The sequence below is a fragment of the Nycticebus coucang genome, chromosome 7 (genome assembly GCF_027406575.1).
Source record: "Nycticebus coucang isolate mNycCou1 chromosome 7, mNycCou1.pri, whole genome shotgun sequence".
Taxonomy (NCBI): domain Eukaryota; kingdom Metazoa; phylum Chordata; class Mammalia; order Primates; family Lorisidae; genus Nycticebus; species Nycticebus coucang.
The window spans coordinates 69,547,452-69,564,920 of NC_069786.1; the positions used below are offsets into that span (position 1 = coordinate 69,547,452).

At 50.5% G+C, this 17,469-nt stretch overlaps 1 protein-coding gene across 1 annotated transcript; it reads right to left on the reverse strand.

Moving 5' to 3' along the window:
* Positions 1–2,538: 2,538 nt before the first annotated feature.
* On the reverse strand, positions 2,539–7,890 carry LOC128590273 (uncharacterized; the record flags this gene model as incomplete). The annotated part of the gene is given in 2 exon segments (XM_053597558.1): positions 2,539–3,669; positions 3,705–7,890. Coding segments are annotated over 2 exon segments (5,142 nt in total), but the record flags the coding sequence as incomplete, so codon positions are not given.
* Between the last annotated feature and the right edge of the window lie 9,579 nt (positions 7,891–17,469).

Sequence of the window (17,469 nt, forward strand, 5' to 3'; positions counted from 1 at the left end):
GTGCTAAGCAGGGAGACAGGAGGAATTTCTCAAATCTGCCTCCCTAAGAATTGAAGAGAAAGGGTTTGGGTTTTTTGGTTTGTTTGTTTCTTTTTGGGACATGGTCTTGCTCTGTCACCCTGAAAGACTTGGGGCAGAACCCCCCACTCAGCCCGGAGCTCTGACCACCCCTATCAACCGCAAGAGTCGTCTCTTGATGCAAAAACGCAAGAGGATTTTTATTCCTGTATACGGGGACTTGATTCACAACTCTTTTAGGAGCCGAGAAATCAAGTCCCCCACAGCAGTTTTTTACAAGCTTATAAAGGCAAAAACTACAAAGTAGGTGGGAATAGCAGACATGCCAGGGACTCTAATAAGAGAGAATACACACACCTGGGATTCTAACTAGATAAGGAGAACTCTAGTTCACTATTCAACTGTCTTAAGACAAGACTAACAGTCAAATATTTACTTAATAGTAAACATTTGCTGAAGCTCCTGAGGCTATCTCCTGGAACAGTTACAAAAGGTCACATTCCTATGGTAGGGAGCGAGAAGTGGTCACATTCTCATGGTAATATTTTCTTTCATTCCCCCATTTGTTTTTTTGGGAAGTTCTAATCATGGAACTTCTGGCTCTATGTATTCATTCTCATGGCTATCGTCTCGGCGGAGAGACTGGTAATGCTGTCTGAGCATTAATACTTGTACAGCACTCACTCTCTCCCGGACAAAGGTGACTATACGGTTGAGAATGTAGGGCCCAAAGGTAAGAATTAGAAGCAGTATGATAAGAGGGCCTCAAACTGGAAACGAGAGTGGTGAACCAAGGGGATCGGCTGTACCAACTTTCAAACCACCCTTGATGGGCCTCCCGGTCTCGTTGTCTTTTTTCTAGTCTCTCCCTGAGTTTAGACATGGAGTCTTTTACTATACCAGAGTGATCTACATAGAAACAGCATTCTTCTCTTAGTGCAGCGCATAACCCTCCATCTTTTAGGAACAGGAGATCGAGTCCCCGTCTATTCTGCAATACTACTTCTGATAAGGATGTTAGTGACTCTTCTAATTTTGTGATCGATTGTTTTATGGCTTTTAGGTCCTCATCTACGGCTGCTCTCAGTTCTTCGAGATACTGTGGGGTCTGGACAAGCGCAGCCGTTCCTGTTCCTACTCCGGCCGCCACCCCTATACCCATCAGGACAGCTAGAGTAATAGAGACTGGTTCCCTCTTCTGTCTACGGGGTCTGAGATCGAATTCTGCCTCGAAGGAACTCGCCTCATGATAGATAACTCTAGGTATTAATTGTACGAGGATACAGTAGTCTGCAGTGGAGTTGAACACTGATGAGGAAATGCACGGGGTTAGCCCAGTGCTGCAAGCCCACCATCCTCCTTTAGGGGGCACTAGATAATAATTGATAGTGGTTGATGGGCTTTTAATGGTCTGATTACACAGATGCTGGCGATTTTCGGGGATCGTGCGTAGGCAAATGCCTCACCCAGAGACTGCTGTAAGGGTGATCTTGGATCCCCAGTCACAGGAATTATGGGAGGTGGTATTTTGGAAGATACTTGAGAAGGCGATTCCTTCATAATAGGGCGGGCCTGAGGCTAGACACAACCAGCAAGATTCGGTAAGATTAGGGTTGGAAGTATTGAGGACATTGAAAGCCCCCTGTATTAAGTTAAGAAGTCTCTGCCCGGTGCTTGGAGTCTCCGGGGATGTTACCTGGGGAGACAGTTTCGCAGGCGATGGGGCTGTGCTGGCCTCAGTAAATTGGGTGCTCCCCGGAGTCTGGGGCATACGGGGAGAAATAGGCGGCCTAGCTGGCGGCTGCTGTCCTGAGAGTACGATGTTGGGTCCTATCTGGTCTCTATTTTTAATTTGATGAAGAAGGTAAATCCTTTATCCCACCCTGACATGTAGAAACGGAATCCCCATGTTCTTCTTTTTATCCAATCTCGGGCTTGTTTCCCCCTCTCTGTGAAGGAAATATTTAGGGGGTTTGACCCTGCTCCGGTACTGCTCCTCTTTACGGTTATTAAGTCCCAAGAGGAGAAGGGGTGCCAGAAGGCCTGCCCAGTCGTCTCACATCCCCATTGCTTACAATAGAAATTTTCTATCCCCCGCATCTGTTGGCCTGGCTTCTCGTTCTCCCGTCCTGGGGACAGATATAGAACTCCGTTTGTCGCATCCGGCGCTGGGTGGGCAAGTTGCCACAGCCAGGGGCGTCTGCAACGTACTGGCCTTGGGATGTGGAGCCTTGGGTAAGTGAGCGCTTTGTTAATTGGTGATCAAGGCTTGATGGGACCTCTTTAAAGGTCTCATCGGAGATATCCCAATTATCTAGCCCTGCTATTAAGGCACAAATATCTGGGGTGAGGGACGGCCACCAGGTCCAAGGAGGGTCTTCTTTTGTAGTACTCCATACTACATCACCAGTCTGAGAGAGAACCTGCCAGGTTAACCTCTGGGGGGCATGGGGGTTGGGACCGGAACTACTTATCACCGGGAGTTGTATCAGCAGGAGCAGGGCTACTGCGGCGAATGCGGAGCTTGAGGGGGTTGTCTGTCTTTTCCACTTTCCACCCGGAGTCTGGCGGCGGTGCTGGTTTGACATGAGATGCGTGGATCCAGGCTGCGATGCCATCGACTTTTATTGCCGTAGGGGTTGTGAGCAGCACCAGGTATGGTCCTTTCCACTGTGGTTCAAGGTTGGCTGTCCGGTGGCGCCGGATGTACACCGAATCTCCAACCTGGAACTGGTGAGGTATTTGCAGATCTCCGGGCTTGTAGGCCTCGATCAGCCGGCTCCACACCTCCTTTTGCACGGTTTCAAGGGCTTTTAATCTGGTGTATAGAGATTGAGAGGAGTAAGATTCTGGGGAAGGGAGGTGCTGCATGGCAACAAGCGGGGGGTGAGCTCCATATAGGATTTCAAAGGGGGTCAGCTTGAGAGTGCTAGGGGTGTTGCGCACACGGAACAGGGCAAAGGGAAGGAGGACTGTCCAGTCAGTAATGCCAGTCTCTAAGGATAATTTAGTCATGGCCTCTTTTAGGGTTCTATTCATCCTCTCTACCTGCCCTGAGCTTTGGGGCCGATAAGCACAATGTAATTTCCACTCAAGCCCCAGGATTTTCGCTAAACCTTGATTAACCTGGGCAACAAAAGCGGGACTGTTGTCGGATCCGATTACCTTGGGTAGCCCAAATCTTGGAAAAATTTCTTCTAATATTATTTTGGCTACGACTTGAGCAGTCTCCCTTTTTGTAGGAAAAGCTTCGACCCATCCTGAGAAAGTATCTATGAACACCAGCAAGTACTTGTATCCGTATTTGGCCGGCTTAATTTCTGTAAAATCTGTTTCCCAGTAGCTCCCAGGACGATCTCCTCGGAGTCGTCTACCCTGAGGTAATGTGCTAGGCTGGGTGTTTACTAACTGGCAAGGTCTACACTCTTTTGCACCTGCGTCAACGAGTTTACTTAATTCCATAATATAGTATGGGGAGGACTGAACAATAGTTCTTAGATGCTTGTGGCCCAAATGAGTTAATTTATGAAGTTGTCTGAGAAAGGTGATCGCCTGCTCTTTAGGGAGGATGATTTTTCTTTCCGGAGTTTCTCGGATCCCCTCTGGGGATTCTAAGTGGAGGCCTAATCTGTTCATTCTCTCGAGATCCCGCTCCGAATATTTAAAGTGTTTGACAAGGGGGGTGCTATTTCTTTAAGGCTAGGCCTTAAAGTGTTTTCATATAGTGGCAGGATGTTGAGCCTTTGAGCTGCTAGCTTAGCTTCTCGGTCGGCTCTTTGGTTTCCCTCGGCAACTCCGGACCCCCCTTTCTGATGCCCAGGGCAGTGGATAATGGCCACTTTCTTAGGGAGGTGAACAGCCTCCAGTAGACTTAGGATTTCTTCCTTGTGTTTAATTTCTTTTCCCACTGAAGTCAGCAGTCCTCGCTGCCTGTAAATGGCCCCATGAACATGGGCCGTAGCAAAAGCATACCTGCTATCGGTGTATATGTTAACTTTTTTCCCTTCCGCCAAACGAAAGGCCTGGGTCAAGGCGACCAGCTCGGCCTTCTGGGCCGACGTCCCTTCAGGCAGACTACTTGCCCAGATGGTCTGCTTATCGTCCACTACCGCCACCCCGGCCACCCTTTTACCTTCTATTATGGAGCTGCTCCCATCAGTGAACCAGGTCAGCTGGGCATCCGGCAGGGGCTGATCACAGAGGTCCTTCCGAGTTCCAGTTTCCTCAGCCAGTACTTCTTGGCATGTGTGTAATACATCTTTCTGGACAGAAGTATCAGGTAATAGGGTAGCTGGGTTGAGGATGACAGGCGGGCCAAACTGGACTCTGTCTCCGTTTAATAGGAGACTCTGGTAATGTGTCATGCGGGCATTAGACAGCCACCGGTCAGGGGGCCGTCTGATGATGCTTTCTAAAGCATGGGGGGCAATGACTGTCAACTTCTGCCCCATAGTCAATTTGTCTGCATCTTTTACCAGTACCGCCACTGCCGCCACAGACCTCAGACAGGCTGGCCAACCACCAGCGACGGGGTCCAATTTCTTGGAGAGGTATGCTACAGGTCTTTTCCATGGCCCTAAAGGCTGCGTCAGCACCCCTCGGGCCACTCCTCTCTTCTCATCTACGTATAGGACAAAGGGCTTTGTTACATCTGGTAGAGCCAGGGCCGGGGCTGATAATAATGCCTTTTTAATGTTGTCAAAGGCCCGCTGTTGGCTGGCACCCCACTCGAAGGGAGTGCCTTCCTTGGTCAAAGGGTAGAGGGGAGCTGCCAGAGTAGCAAACCCCGGTATCCATAAGCGGCAGAACCCCGCAGTCCCTAAGAATTCTCGCACCTGGCGGGGCGAGCGGGGAACTGGAGTCTGAGTCACAGTATGCTTCCTGGCTTCCGTTAACCATCTCTGCCCTCCTCTTAGGGTGTAACCCAGGTACGTTACCTCTTTCTGGCAGATCTGGGCTTTTTTAGCAGAGGCTCGATATCCTAAGCGGGCTAGTTCTTCTAGCAATAGTTCTGTGCCCCAATAGCACTCTTCTTTTGTTGTTCCAGCTAGTAGTAAGTCATCTACATATTGTAGGAGCGTTACCTGAGGGTGGCTGGCACGAAAGTGAGCTAGGTCTTGGTGGAGGGCTTCATCAAAGATGGTTGGGGAGTTCTTAAACCCCTGTGGAAGTCGGGTCCATGTCAATTGCCCCGTTGTTCCAGAGTCCGGGTCTCTCCATTCAAATGCGAAGATGTTCTGGCTAGAGCAGTGTAGTCGGAGGCAGAAGAAGGCGCCCTTTAAATCCAGGACAGTGTACCAGATATGGTTCGGAGGGAGAGAGCTTAACAGATTATAAGGGTTAGGCACGGTGGGGTGGATGTCTTGCGCCCGCTTGTTTACTTCTCTTAAGTCCTGCACAGGGCGATAGTCTCCTGTGCCGGGTTTCTTGACAGGTAATAAGGGCGTGTTCCACGGTGACTGGCATTTTACTAGTATGCCCAGCTGTAGGAGACGCTGAATGTGAGGCTTAATTCCTTCCCGAGCTTCCTTAGTCATAGGATACTGGCGCACTGCCACAGGAGTGGAGGTAGCTTTGAGTTCTATGACTATAGGCGGTCTTTCTGCGGCCAGTCCCATTCGAGCAGTTTCGGCCCATGCCCCGGGATATTTTTCTAGCCAGTCATTTGCGAGACTACTCCCTTTCTCCCGCTGCTTTTCAAAGAGTCTATGTTCATCCTCTAAATGCATGGTCAGGGCTGTTACCCTCTTATTTTGGGTTACCTCTGGGCCATCAGGAGTAAAAGTGATTTGGGCTTCCATTTTGGTGAGTAAATCTCTCCCGACGAGGGGCACAGGGCACTCAGGGATAATTAAAAATGAGTGGGTTACCTGTCCCACTCCCAGATCTACTGATCTTCGGGTAGTCCATGAGTACTGCTGGTGCCCTGTGGCCCCTACAACCCAGGATTTTTTCTTGGAGACGGGTCCTGATGGTTCAAGTAGGACTGAGTGTTGAGCTCCAGTGTCTACAAGGAACTCAACTGGCTTCCCCTCCACCTTAAGTATTACCCTAGGCTCGGGGAGGGGTTCCGAGCCCTGTCCCCGCTAATCTTCTTCTTCCTCTAAGGCCAGTACTTTCTTGGAGAGTTCTCTCTTCTTTTTTTTAGGACATTCCCTGGCCCAGTGCCCCTTTTCCTTACAGTAGGCACATTGATCCTTATCTAACGGGATGCGGTTATTCAGACTACCTGACTTCTTAGTTCTACCTTGGGTCTGTTCCTGGCTCTTCTCCCCTACTACTGCGGCCAAAATCCGTGTTAAGTTTTTCTCCTGTCTTCGGTCTCTCTTATTTTCCCTTTCTTCTCTCTCTTTATCCTTTCTCTGCTCTTTTTCTTCCTCAGTTTCTCTTTTATGGTATACTTTCTCAGCTTCCTTAACTAAATCCTGCAAGGTATAGTCCTGCAATCCTTCAATCCTCTGCAGCTTTCTTTTAATGTCTACAGCTGACTGCCCTATGAAAGTCATAGCCACGGAAGCCCTCTGTCCTTCAGAGGCAGGGTCAAATGGGGTGTAGCGCCTAAAAGCTTCCATTAGACGCTCAAGAAACACGGAGGGGGGTTCCGTGGCCCCCTGTATTACTTCTCTTACCTTAGCCAAATTAGTGGGGCGTCTTGCCGCCCCACGGAGGCCAGCCACTAGAGCCTGGCGATAGACTGTCAGTCGCTCCCTACCTTCTGCCGTGTTGAAGTCCCAGTCAGGTCTGGAGAGGGGAAAGGCAGCCTCGATGATGTTGGGGAGCTGGGTAGGACGCCCGTCCGCCCCGAGTACATTCTTCCTAGCTTCTAATAAAATCCTCTCCCTCTCTTCAGTAGTGAAGAGAGTCTGTATGAGCTGCTGGCAGTCATCCCATGTGGGCTGATGAGAGAACATCAGGGACTCTACCAGCCCAGTCAGGCGTTGGGGGTCTTCTGAAAAAGGGGGGTGATTAGTTTTCCAGTTATACAGGTCTGCGGAAGAAAATGGCCAGTACTGGAGGGGCTGGAGAGGAGGTGGTCCCTCATCTGTTGCCACCGGCGGGGGGCTGTATGCCCTCAGGGGTAGGGCAACAGTAGTGTCGGGAGACATTCCTCCCCGGCGGTGACTCCTGGTCCCTTGTGCGGGCCCCAGTGAAGGTTCCCCCGGGGGTGCAGAGGGGGCAATCGCCGGATCCGGCGATGCTGGTCCTCCCTGCCCCCCGACAGGAGCCAAGGCGGGAGGGTATGGGGGAGGAGGGGGCGGAGGGTCGAGGAGAAGATGATCAGTCTGGATTTCCGGGTAGATCTTCTTAGGGGGGTCCGAACTGTCACCCCCTTTTCTGGGACCGGAAGATTGGACAGCGAGCACCTGAGGATTAGACGGGGGCCTGGATGTGGCAGTCCACGGCCGAACCCAGGGGGGCGGATTCTGCACCAGGTCCTGCCAGACTATGATGTAAGGTTGTTGATCCGGATGGGCTCCCGGTCCTCTCTGAAAAACAATCTCTTTAATAGCAAAAATAAGAGATAAGTCAAAGGTTCCTCCTGAGGGCCAGCCGACGTTAAAAGTAGGCCACTCCGAGGAGCAGAAAGTCTGCCATGGGCCTTTTTTAACCTCTACTGACAGATCACGACCTCTTCTCATCACTTCAATCCAATGATCTAGAGTTAAACTCAGAGGGGTTGTCACAGTCTGTCCCATCGTCAGTGGATATGTCAGAAACACAAATAACAGAAATAACAGAAATATTACAGGTACAAGGACCCACCTACTACACTTGGTCCTTCACAAGCCTATAACAGAATCAGACGGGCGCGTTTCCCGTAATTTTTGATCGAACAACCAGACTCGACCAGCGCCCTTACAGCAGGAGACAACCAGGCGTCCCTGGTTCTCCTCAGTTCCTGGGGCGTCCCCCAGGGTTTCAGCCTGTGGTCCTCCGGGCACGTTTACCGACCACTGTCCGGCCACTCTCACGAGGTGCCGAACGGCTGCGAAATCGAAAGCGCGCACACAAAGTCAAACAAAAGGACTGAGGACACAGACTAGACAGTTTTCGGGGTACCCCTTTCTTACCTCCAAGGTCGACTCTGCAGGTGAGGGGTGGTCGTTATCTCCCAGACGAGCCCCCAAATGAAAGACTTGGGGCAGAACCCCCCACTCAGCCTGGAGCTCTGACCACCCTAATCAACCGCAAGAGTCGTCTCTTGATGCAAAAACGCAAGAGGATTTTTATTCCTGTATACGGGGACTTGATTCAGGAGCCGAGAAATCAAGTCCCCCACAGCAGTTTTTTACAAGCTTATAAAGGCAAAAACTACAAAGTAGGCGGGAATAGCAGACATGCCAGGGACTCTAATAAGAGAGAATACACACACCTGGGATTCTAACTAGATAAGGAGAACTCTAGTTCACTATTCAACTGTCTTAAGACAAGACTAACAGTCAAATATTTACTTAATAGTAAACATTTGCTGAAGCTCCTGGGGCTATCTCCTGGAACAGTTACAAAAGGTCACATTCCTATGGTAGGGAGTGAGATGTGGTCACATTCTCATGGTAATATTTTCTTTCAACCCAGGCTAACGTGCTATGGCCTCAGCCTACCTCACAGCAACCTCAAATTCCTAGGCTCAAGCAATTCACCTGTCTCAGTCTCCTGAGTAGCTGGGACTGCAGGTGCCCACCACAATGCTGGCTAATTTTTCTATTTTTAGGTCTTGCTCTTGTTCAGGTTGGTCCTGAACTCCTGATCTCAAGGGATCCTCCTGCCTCAGCCTCCCAGAATACTAGGAATACAGATGTGAGCCACCATGTCCCACCCAAGTTTTTTTTGTTTTTTTTTTGAGACAGAGTCTCACTATGTCACCCTTGGTAGTGAAGGAAAGTACTACCAAATCCAAAAAAGGGGGGAGACCAGATGTGTAGCAGCACCCCTCGCCCCCTACCATAAGAATGTGACCTTTTGTAACTGTCCTAGGAAATAGCCCTGAGCTGAAGCAGATAACCGGTAACTGGTTCTGAAAGAAAAAAGCTAAGCAAATGTTTAACTGCTGATCTTGTCTTAAGACAGATGAGTAATGAACCAGAGTTCTTATCTGGAAAAGCCCCTATGTCTGCTACCCCTCCCTAAAGCCCCTGCTATGTCTGCTACCCCTCCCTAAAGCCCTGCTATGTCTGCTACCCCTCCCTACTTTTTGGTTTTTGCCTTTATAAGCTTGTAAAACCTGCTGTTCAGGGCTTGACACCTCGGCTCCTAAAAGAGTTGCTAGTCAAGCCCCAGCATGCTGGAATAAAATCCTCTTGCTGTTTGCATCAAGCGCCGTCTCTTGCGGTTGATTGGGGTCGTCATCGCTCAGGGCAGAGTGGGGGGTCCTGCCCCAAGTCTTTCATTTGGGGGCTCGTCCGGGATTTGACGACCACCCCTCACCTGCAGAGTCGACCTTGGAGGTAAGAAAGGGGTACCCCGAAAACTGTGTGGTGTCTTCAGTCCTTTGTTTGACTTTGTGTGCGCGCTTTCGATTTCACAGCCGTTCGGCACCTCGTGAGAGTGGCCAGACAGTGGTTGGTAGATGTGCCCGGAGGACCACAGGCTGAAATCCTGGGGGACGCCCCAGGAACTGAGGAGAACCGGGGACGCCTGGTTGTCTCCTGCTGTAAGGGTGCTGATCGAGTCCAGTTGTTTGATCAAAAATTACGGGAAACGCGCCCGTCTGATTCTGTTGTAGGCTTGTGAGGGACCAAGTGTGGTAGGTAGGTCCTTGTATCTGTAATATTTCTGTTATTCCTGTTATTTGTGTTTCTGACATATCTACTGACGATGGGACAGACTGTGACAACCCCTCTGAATTTGACTCTACATCATTAGACTGAAGTGAAGAGAAGAGGTCGTGACCTGTCAGTAGAGGTTAAAAAAGGCCCATGGCAGACTTTCTGCTCCTTGGAGTGGCCCACTTGTAATGTCAGCTGGCCCTCAGGAGGAATCTTTGACTTATCTCTTATTTTTGCTATCAAAGAGATTGTTTTTCAGAGAGGACCAGGAGCGCATCCGGATCAACAACCTTACATCATAGTCTGGCGGGACCTGTTGCAGAATCCACCCCCATGGGTTCAGCCATGGACTGCCACATCCAGGCCCCCGTCTAATCCTCAGGTGCTCGCTGTCCAATCTTCCGGTTCCAAAAAAGGGGGTGACAGCTCGGACCCCCCCTAAGAAGATCTACCCGGAAATTCAGACTGATCACCTTCTCCTCGACCCTCCGCCCCCTCCTCCCCCATACCCTCCCGCCTTGGCTCCTGTCGGGGGGCAGGGAGGACCAGCATCGCCGGATCCGGCGATTGCCCCCTCTGCACCCCCGGGGGAACCTTCACTGGGGCCCGCACAAGGGACCAGGAGTCACCGCCGGGGAGGAATGTCTCCCGACACTACTGTTGCCCCGCCCCTGAGGGCATACGGCCCCCCGCCGGTGGCAACAGATGAAGGACCACCTCCTCTCCAGCCCCTCCAGTACTGGCCATTTTCTTCCGCAGACCTGTATAACTGGAAAACTAATCACCCCCCTTTTTCAGAAGACCCCCAACACCTGACTGAGCTGGTAGAGTCCCTGATGTTCTCTCATCAGCCCACATGGGATGACTACCAGCAGCTCATACAGACTCTCTTCACTACTGAAGAGAGGGAGAGTATTTTACTAGAAGCTAGGAAGAATGTACTCGGGGCGGACGGGCGTCCTACCCAGCTCCCCAACATCATCGAGGTTGCCTTTCCCCTCTCCAGACCTGACTGGGACTTCAACACGGCAGAAGGTAGGGAGCGACTGACAGTCTATCGCCAGGCTCTAGTGGCTGGCCTCCGTGGGGCGGCAAGACGCCCCTCTAATTTGGCTAAGGTAAGAGAAGTAATACAGAGGGCCACGGAACCCCCCTCAGTGTTTCTTGAATGCCTAATGGAAGCTTTTAGGCGCTACACCCCATTTGACCCTGCCTCTGAAGGACAGAGGGCTTCCGTGGCTATGACTTTCATAGGGCAGTCAGCTGTAGACATTAAAAGAAAGCTGCAGAGGATTGAAGGATTGCAGGACTATACCTTGCAGGATTTAGTTAAGGAAGCTGAGAAAGTATACCATAAAAGAGAAACTGAAGAAGAAAAAGAGCAGAGAAAGGAGAAAGAGAGAGAGGAAAGGGAAAATAAGAGAGACTGAAGACAGGAGAAAAACTTAACACGGATTTTGGCCGCAGTAGTAGGGGAGAAGAGCCAGGAACAGACCCAAGGTAGAACTAAGAAGTCAGGTAGCCTGGGCAACCACGTCCCGTTAAATAAGGATCAATGTGCCTACTGTAAGGAGAAGGGGCACTGGGCCAGGGAATGTCCTAAAAAAGGAAGTACTGGCCTTAGAGAAAAAAGAAGATTAGCGGGGACAGGGCTCGGAACCCCTCCCCGAGTCTAGGGTAATACTTAAGGTGGAGGGGAAGCCAGTTGAGTTCCTAGTAAACACCGGAGCTCAACACTCAGTCCTACTCGAACCATCAGGACCCGTCTCCAAGAAAAAATCTTGGGTTGTAGGTGCCACAGGGCACCAGCAGTACTCATGGACTACCCAAAGATCAGTAGATCTGGGAGTGGGACGGGTAACCCACTCATTCTTAATTATCCCTGAGTGCCCTGCGCCCCTCCTTGGGAGAGATTTACTCACCAAAATGGAAGCCCAGATCACTTTCACTCCTGATGGCCCAGAGGTAACCCAGAATAAGAGAGTAACAGCCTTGAGCATGCATTTAGAGGATGAACATAGACTCTTTGAAAAGCAACGGGAGAAAAGGACTAGTCTCATACATGACTGGCTAGAAAAATATCCCGGGGCATGGGCCGAAACTGCCGGAATGGGACTGGCCTCAGAAAGGCCACCTATAGTCATAGAAGTCAAAGCTACTTCCACTCCTGTGGCAGTGCGCCAGTATCCTATGACTAAGGAAGCTCGGGAAGGGATTAGGCCTCACATTCAGCGTCTCCTACAGCTGGGCATACTAGTAAAGTGCCAGTCACCATGGAACACGCCCTTATTACCCGTCAAGAAACCCGGCACAGGAGACTATCGCCCTGTGCAGGACTTGAGAGAAGTAAACAAGCAGGCACAAGACATCCACCCCACCGTGCCTAACCCTTATAATCTGGTAAGCTGTCTCCCTCCGGACCATATCTGGTACACTGTCCTGGATTTGAAGGATGCCTTCTTCTGCCTCCGACTACACTCCTCTAGTCAGAACATCTTCGCATTTGAATGGAGAAACCCGGACTCTGGAATGACGGGGCAATTGACATGGACCCGACTTCCACAGGGGGTTCAAGAACTCCCCAACCATCTTTGATGAAGCCCTCCACCAAGACCTAGCTCACTTTCGCACCAGCCACCCTCAGGTAACGCTCCTACAATATGTAGATGACTTACTACTAGCTGGAACGACAAAGGAAGAGTGCCATGGGGCACAGAACTGTTACTGGAAGAGCTAGCCCGCTTAGGATATCGAGCCTCCGCCAAGAAAGCCCAGATCTGCCAGAAAGAGGTAACGTACCTGAGTTACACCCTAAGAGGAGGGCAGAGATGGTTAACGGAAGCCAGGAAGCATACTGTGACTCAGATTCCAGTTCCCGCCAGGTGCAAGAATTCTTAGGGACTGCGGGGTTCTGCCGCTTATGGATACCGGGGTTTGCTACTCTGGCACCCCCCCTCTACCCTTTGACCAAGGAAAGCACTCCCTTCAAGTGTGGTGCCAGCCAACAGTGGGCCTTTGACAACATTAAAAAGGCATTATTATCAGCCCCGGCCCTGGCTCTACCAGATGTAACAAAGCCCTTTGTCCTATACGTAGATGAGAAGAGAGGAGTGGCCCGAGGGTTGCTGACGCAGCCTTTAGGGCCATGGAAAAGGCTGGTAGCATACCCCTCCAAGAAATTAGACCCCGTCACTGGTGGTTGGCCAGCCTGTCTGAGGTCTGTGGCGGCAGTGGCGGTACTGGTAAAAGATGCAGACAAATTGACTATGGGGCAGAAGTTGACAGTCATTGCCCCCCATGCCTTAGAAAGCATCATCAGACAGCCCCCTGATCGGTGGCTGTCCAATGCCTGCATGACACACTACCAGAGTCTCCTATTAAATGGAGACAGAGTCCAGTTTGGCCCGCCTGTCATCCTCAACCCGGCTACCCTACTACCTGATACCTCTGTCCGGGAGGATGTATTACACACATGCCAAGAAGTACTGGCTAAGGAGACTGGAACTCGGAGGGACCTCTGTGATCAGCCCCTGCCGGATGCCCAATTGACCTGGTTCACTGATGGGAGCAGCTCCATAATAGAAGGTAAAAGGGTGGCCGGGGCGGCGGTGGTGGACGATAAGCAGACCATCTGGGCAAGTAGTCTGCCTGAAAGGACGTCGGCTCAGAAGGCCGAGCTGGCCGCTTTGACCCAGGCCTTACGTTTGGCAGAAGGAAAAAAAGTTAACATATACACCGATAGCAGGTATGCTTTTGCTACAGCCCACGTCCATGGGGCCATTTACAGACAGCGAGGACTGTTGACTTCAGCAGGAAAAAAAATTAAACACAGGGAAGAAATCCTAAGTCTACTGGAGGCTGTTCACCTCCCTAAGAGAGTGGCCATAATCCACTGCCCTGGACATCAGAAATGGGGGTCCAGAGTTGCCGAGGGAAACCAAAGAGCCGACCGAGAAGCTAAGCTAGCGGCTCAAGGGCTCAACATCCTACCGCTATATGAAAACACTTTAAGGCCTAGCCTTAAAGAAATAGCACCCCCCTTTATCAAAAACTTTAAATATTCGGAGCGGGATCTTGAGAGAATGGACAGATTAGGCCTCCACCTAGAATCCCCAGAGGGGATCCGAGAAACCCCGGAAGGGAAAAACATCCTCCCTGAGGAGCAGGCAATCACCTTTCTCAGGCAACTTCATAAATTAACCCATCTGGGCCCCAAGCATCTGAAAACCATTGTTCAGTCCTCTCCATACTATATTATAGAATTAAGTAAGCTCGTTGATGCAGCTGTAAAAGAGTGCAGACCTTGCCAATTAGTAAACACCCAGCCTAGCACACTGCCTCAGGGAAAACGACTCCGAGGGGATCGCCCTGGAAGCTACTGGGAAACAGATTTTACAGAGATTAAGCCGGCTAAGTACGGATACAAGTACTTGCTAGTGTTCATAGACACTTTCTCAGGATGGGTCGAAGCTTTTCCTACAAAGAGGGAGACTGCTCAAGTTGTGGCCAAAATAATATTAGAAGAGATTTTTCCAAGATTTAGACTACCCAAAGTAATCGGATCCGACAACGGTCCCACTTTCGTTGCCCAGGTTAGTCAGGGTTTGGCCAAAATCCTGGGGCTTGAATGGAAATTACATTGTGCTTATCGGCCCCAGAGCTCAGGGCAGGTAGAGAGGATGAATAGAACCCTAAAAGAGGCCAGGACTAAATTATCCTTAGAGACTGGCATTACTGACTGGACAGTCCTCCTTCCCTTTGCCCTGTTCCGTGTGCGCAGCACCCCTAGTACTCTCAAGCTGACCCCCTTTGAAATCCTATATGGAGCTCACCCCCGGCTCGTTGCCATGCAGCACCTCCCTTCCCCAGAATCTTACTCCTCTCAATCTCTATACACCAGATTAAAAACCCTTGAAACTGTGCAAAAAGAAGTGTGGAGCCGGCTGATCGAAGCCTACAAGCCCGGAGATCTGCAAATACCTCACCAGTTCCAGGTTGGAGATTCGGTGTACATCCGGCGCCACCGGACAGCCAACCTTGAACCACGGTGGAAAGGACCATACCTAGTACTGCTCACAACCCCGACCGCAGTAAAAGTTGATGGCATCGCAGCCTGGATCCACGCATCTCATGTCAAACCAGCACCGCCGCCAGACTCCGGGTGGAAAGTGGAAAAGACAGACAACCCCCTCAAGCTCCGCATCCGCCGCAGTAGCCCTGCTCCTGCTGATACAACTCCCAGTGATAAGTAGCTCTGGTCCCAATCCCCATGCACCCCAGAGGTTAACCTGGCAGGTTCTCTCTCAGACTGATGATGTAGTATGGAGTACTACAAAAGAGGACCCTCCTTGGACCTGGTGGCCGTCCCTCACCCCAGATATTTGTGCCTTAATAGCAGGGCTAGATAATTGGGATATCCCCGATGAAACCTTTAAAGAGGTTCCATCGAGCCTTGATCACCATTTAGCAAAGCGATCGCTTACCCAAGGCTCCACATCCCAAGGCCAGTACGTTGCAGACACCCCTGGCTGTGGCAACTTGCCCGCCCAGTGCCGGATGTGACAAACGGAGTTCTATATCTGTCCCCAGGACGGGAGAACGAGAAGCCAGGCCAACAGATGCGGGGGATAGAAAATTTCTATTGTAAGCAATGGGAATGTGAAACAACTGGGCAGGCCTCCTGGCACCCCATTTCCTCTTGGGACTTAATAACCGTACCTTTGGGCTCTACATTTTCAACCGTATAGTCACCTTTGTCCGGGAGAAAGTAAGTGCTGTACAAGTGTTAATGCTCAGACAGCATTACCAGTCTCTCCGCCGGGACGATAGCCATGAGAATGAATACATAGAGCCAGAAGTTCCATGATTAGAACTTCCCAAAAAACAAATGGGGGAATGAAGGAAAGTACTACCAAATCCAAAAAGGGAGGGGGGACCAGATATGTAGCAGCACCCCTCGCCCCCTACCATAAGAATTTGACCTTTTGTAACTGTCCTAGGAAATAGCCCCGAGCTGAAGCAGATAACCGGTAACTGGTTCTGAAAGAAAAAAGCTAAGCAAATGTTTAACTGCTGATCTTGTCTTAAGACAGATGAGTAATGAACCAGAGTTCTTCTTATCTGGAAAAGCCCCTATGTCTGCTACCCCTCCCTAAAGCCCCTGCTATGTCTGCTACCCCTCCCTACTTTATGGTTTTTGCCTTTATAAGCTTGTAAAACCTGCTGTTCAGGGCTTGACTCCTCGGCTCCTAAAAGAGTTGCAAGTCAAGCCCCAGCATGCTGGAATAAAATCCTCTTGCTGTTTGCATCAAGCGCCGTCTCTTGCGGTTGATTGGGGTCGTCATTGCTCAGGGCAGAGTCGGGGGGTCCTGCCCCAAGTCTTTCAGTAGAATGCCGTGACATCGCAGCTCACGGAAACCTCAAACTCACAGGCTTAAGATATCCTCTTGTCTCAGCCTCCCAAGTAGCTGCAACTACAGGCACTGGCCACAACACCGAGCTATTTTTTGTTGTGGTAGTTATCATTGTTGATTTTAGCTGGCCTGGGGCAGGTTCGAACCTGCCAGCCTTCGTGTATGTGGCCAGCGCCCTACCCACTGAGTGACAGGCGCCTCCCCAAGAGACAGTTTTCATTTTTATTTATTTATTCTTGAGATAGTCTCATTACATCATCCTCAGTAGAGTGTGTGACGTCACAGCTCACAGCAACCTCTAACTCCTGGGCTTAAGTGATTCTCTTGCCTCAGCCTCCTGAGTAGCTGGGACTACAGGCACCTGCCACAACACCCAGCTATTTTTTGGTTGTAATTGTCATTGTTGTTTGGCAGGCCTGGGTTGGGTTCAAACCCGCCAGCTCTGGTGTATCTGGCTGGCACCCTAAGCTCCTGAGCTACAGGCACCGAGCCAAGAGACAGTTTGGTGGGCAAAGGGTTAGGCAATCAGGGCTTGTTAACTGGTTGGCTTCCTGGTGGAACCATCAGTCCTTTGGTATGGGCAGCTGTCTAGGTGGGTCAGTCAATCCACTGGAATGCAGAACCTGGAAGATAACTCAAAAACTAGGTTATAAATAAGTGATTTTATATCTGTTAGTCTTTTTCTTTTCTTTTTTTTTTTTGTAGAGACAGAGTTTCACTTTATGGCCCTAGGTAGAGTGCCATGGCATCACACAGCTCACAGCAACCTCCAACTCTTGGACTTAAGCGATTCTCTTGCCTCAGCCTCCCAAGCAGCTGGGACTACAGGTGCCCGCCACAACACCCAGCTATTTTTTTGTTGCAGTTTGGCCGGGGCTGGGTTTGAACCCGCCACCCTCGGTATATGGGGCCGGCACCTTACTGACTGAGCCACAGGTGCCGCCCTGTTAGTCTTTTTCTATGTCCTGGGTTCTCATTGAGTCTCTTCCTCTGGTGAGTTTAAACGCTCATTAAGTAAAAAATACAATAGAGGTTACTAGTCTTTCTTTGCCTCCAATGGGTCTAATCATTCTTTTTTTTTGCAGTTTTGGCCAGGGCCAGGCTTGAACCCACCACCCCTGGTATATGGGGCCGGCTCCCTACTCCTTGAGCCACAGGTGCTATGAGGTCTAATCATTCTTCATTCTTAAGCAAATAAGACTTGTTAGTTTCTCTTAACCTCCTAGGGGTCTAGATTTTCTTTAAGCAAAGAATAGGACCCCTGTGTTCCT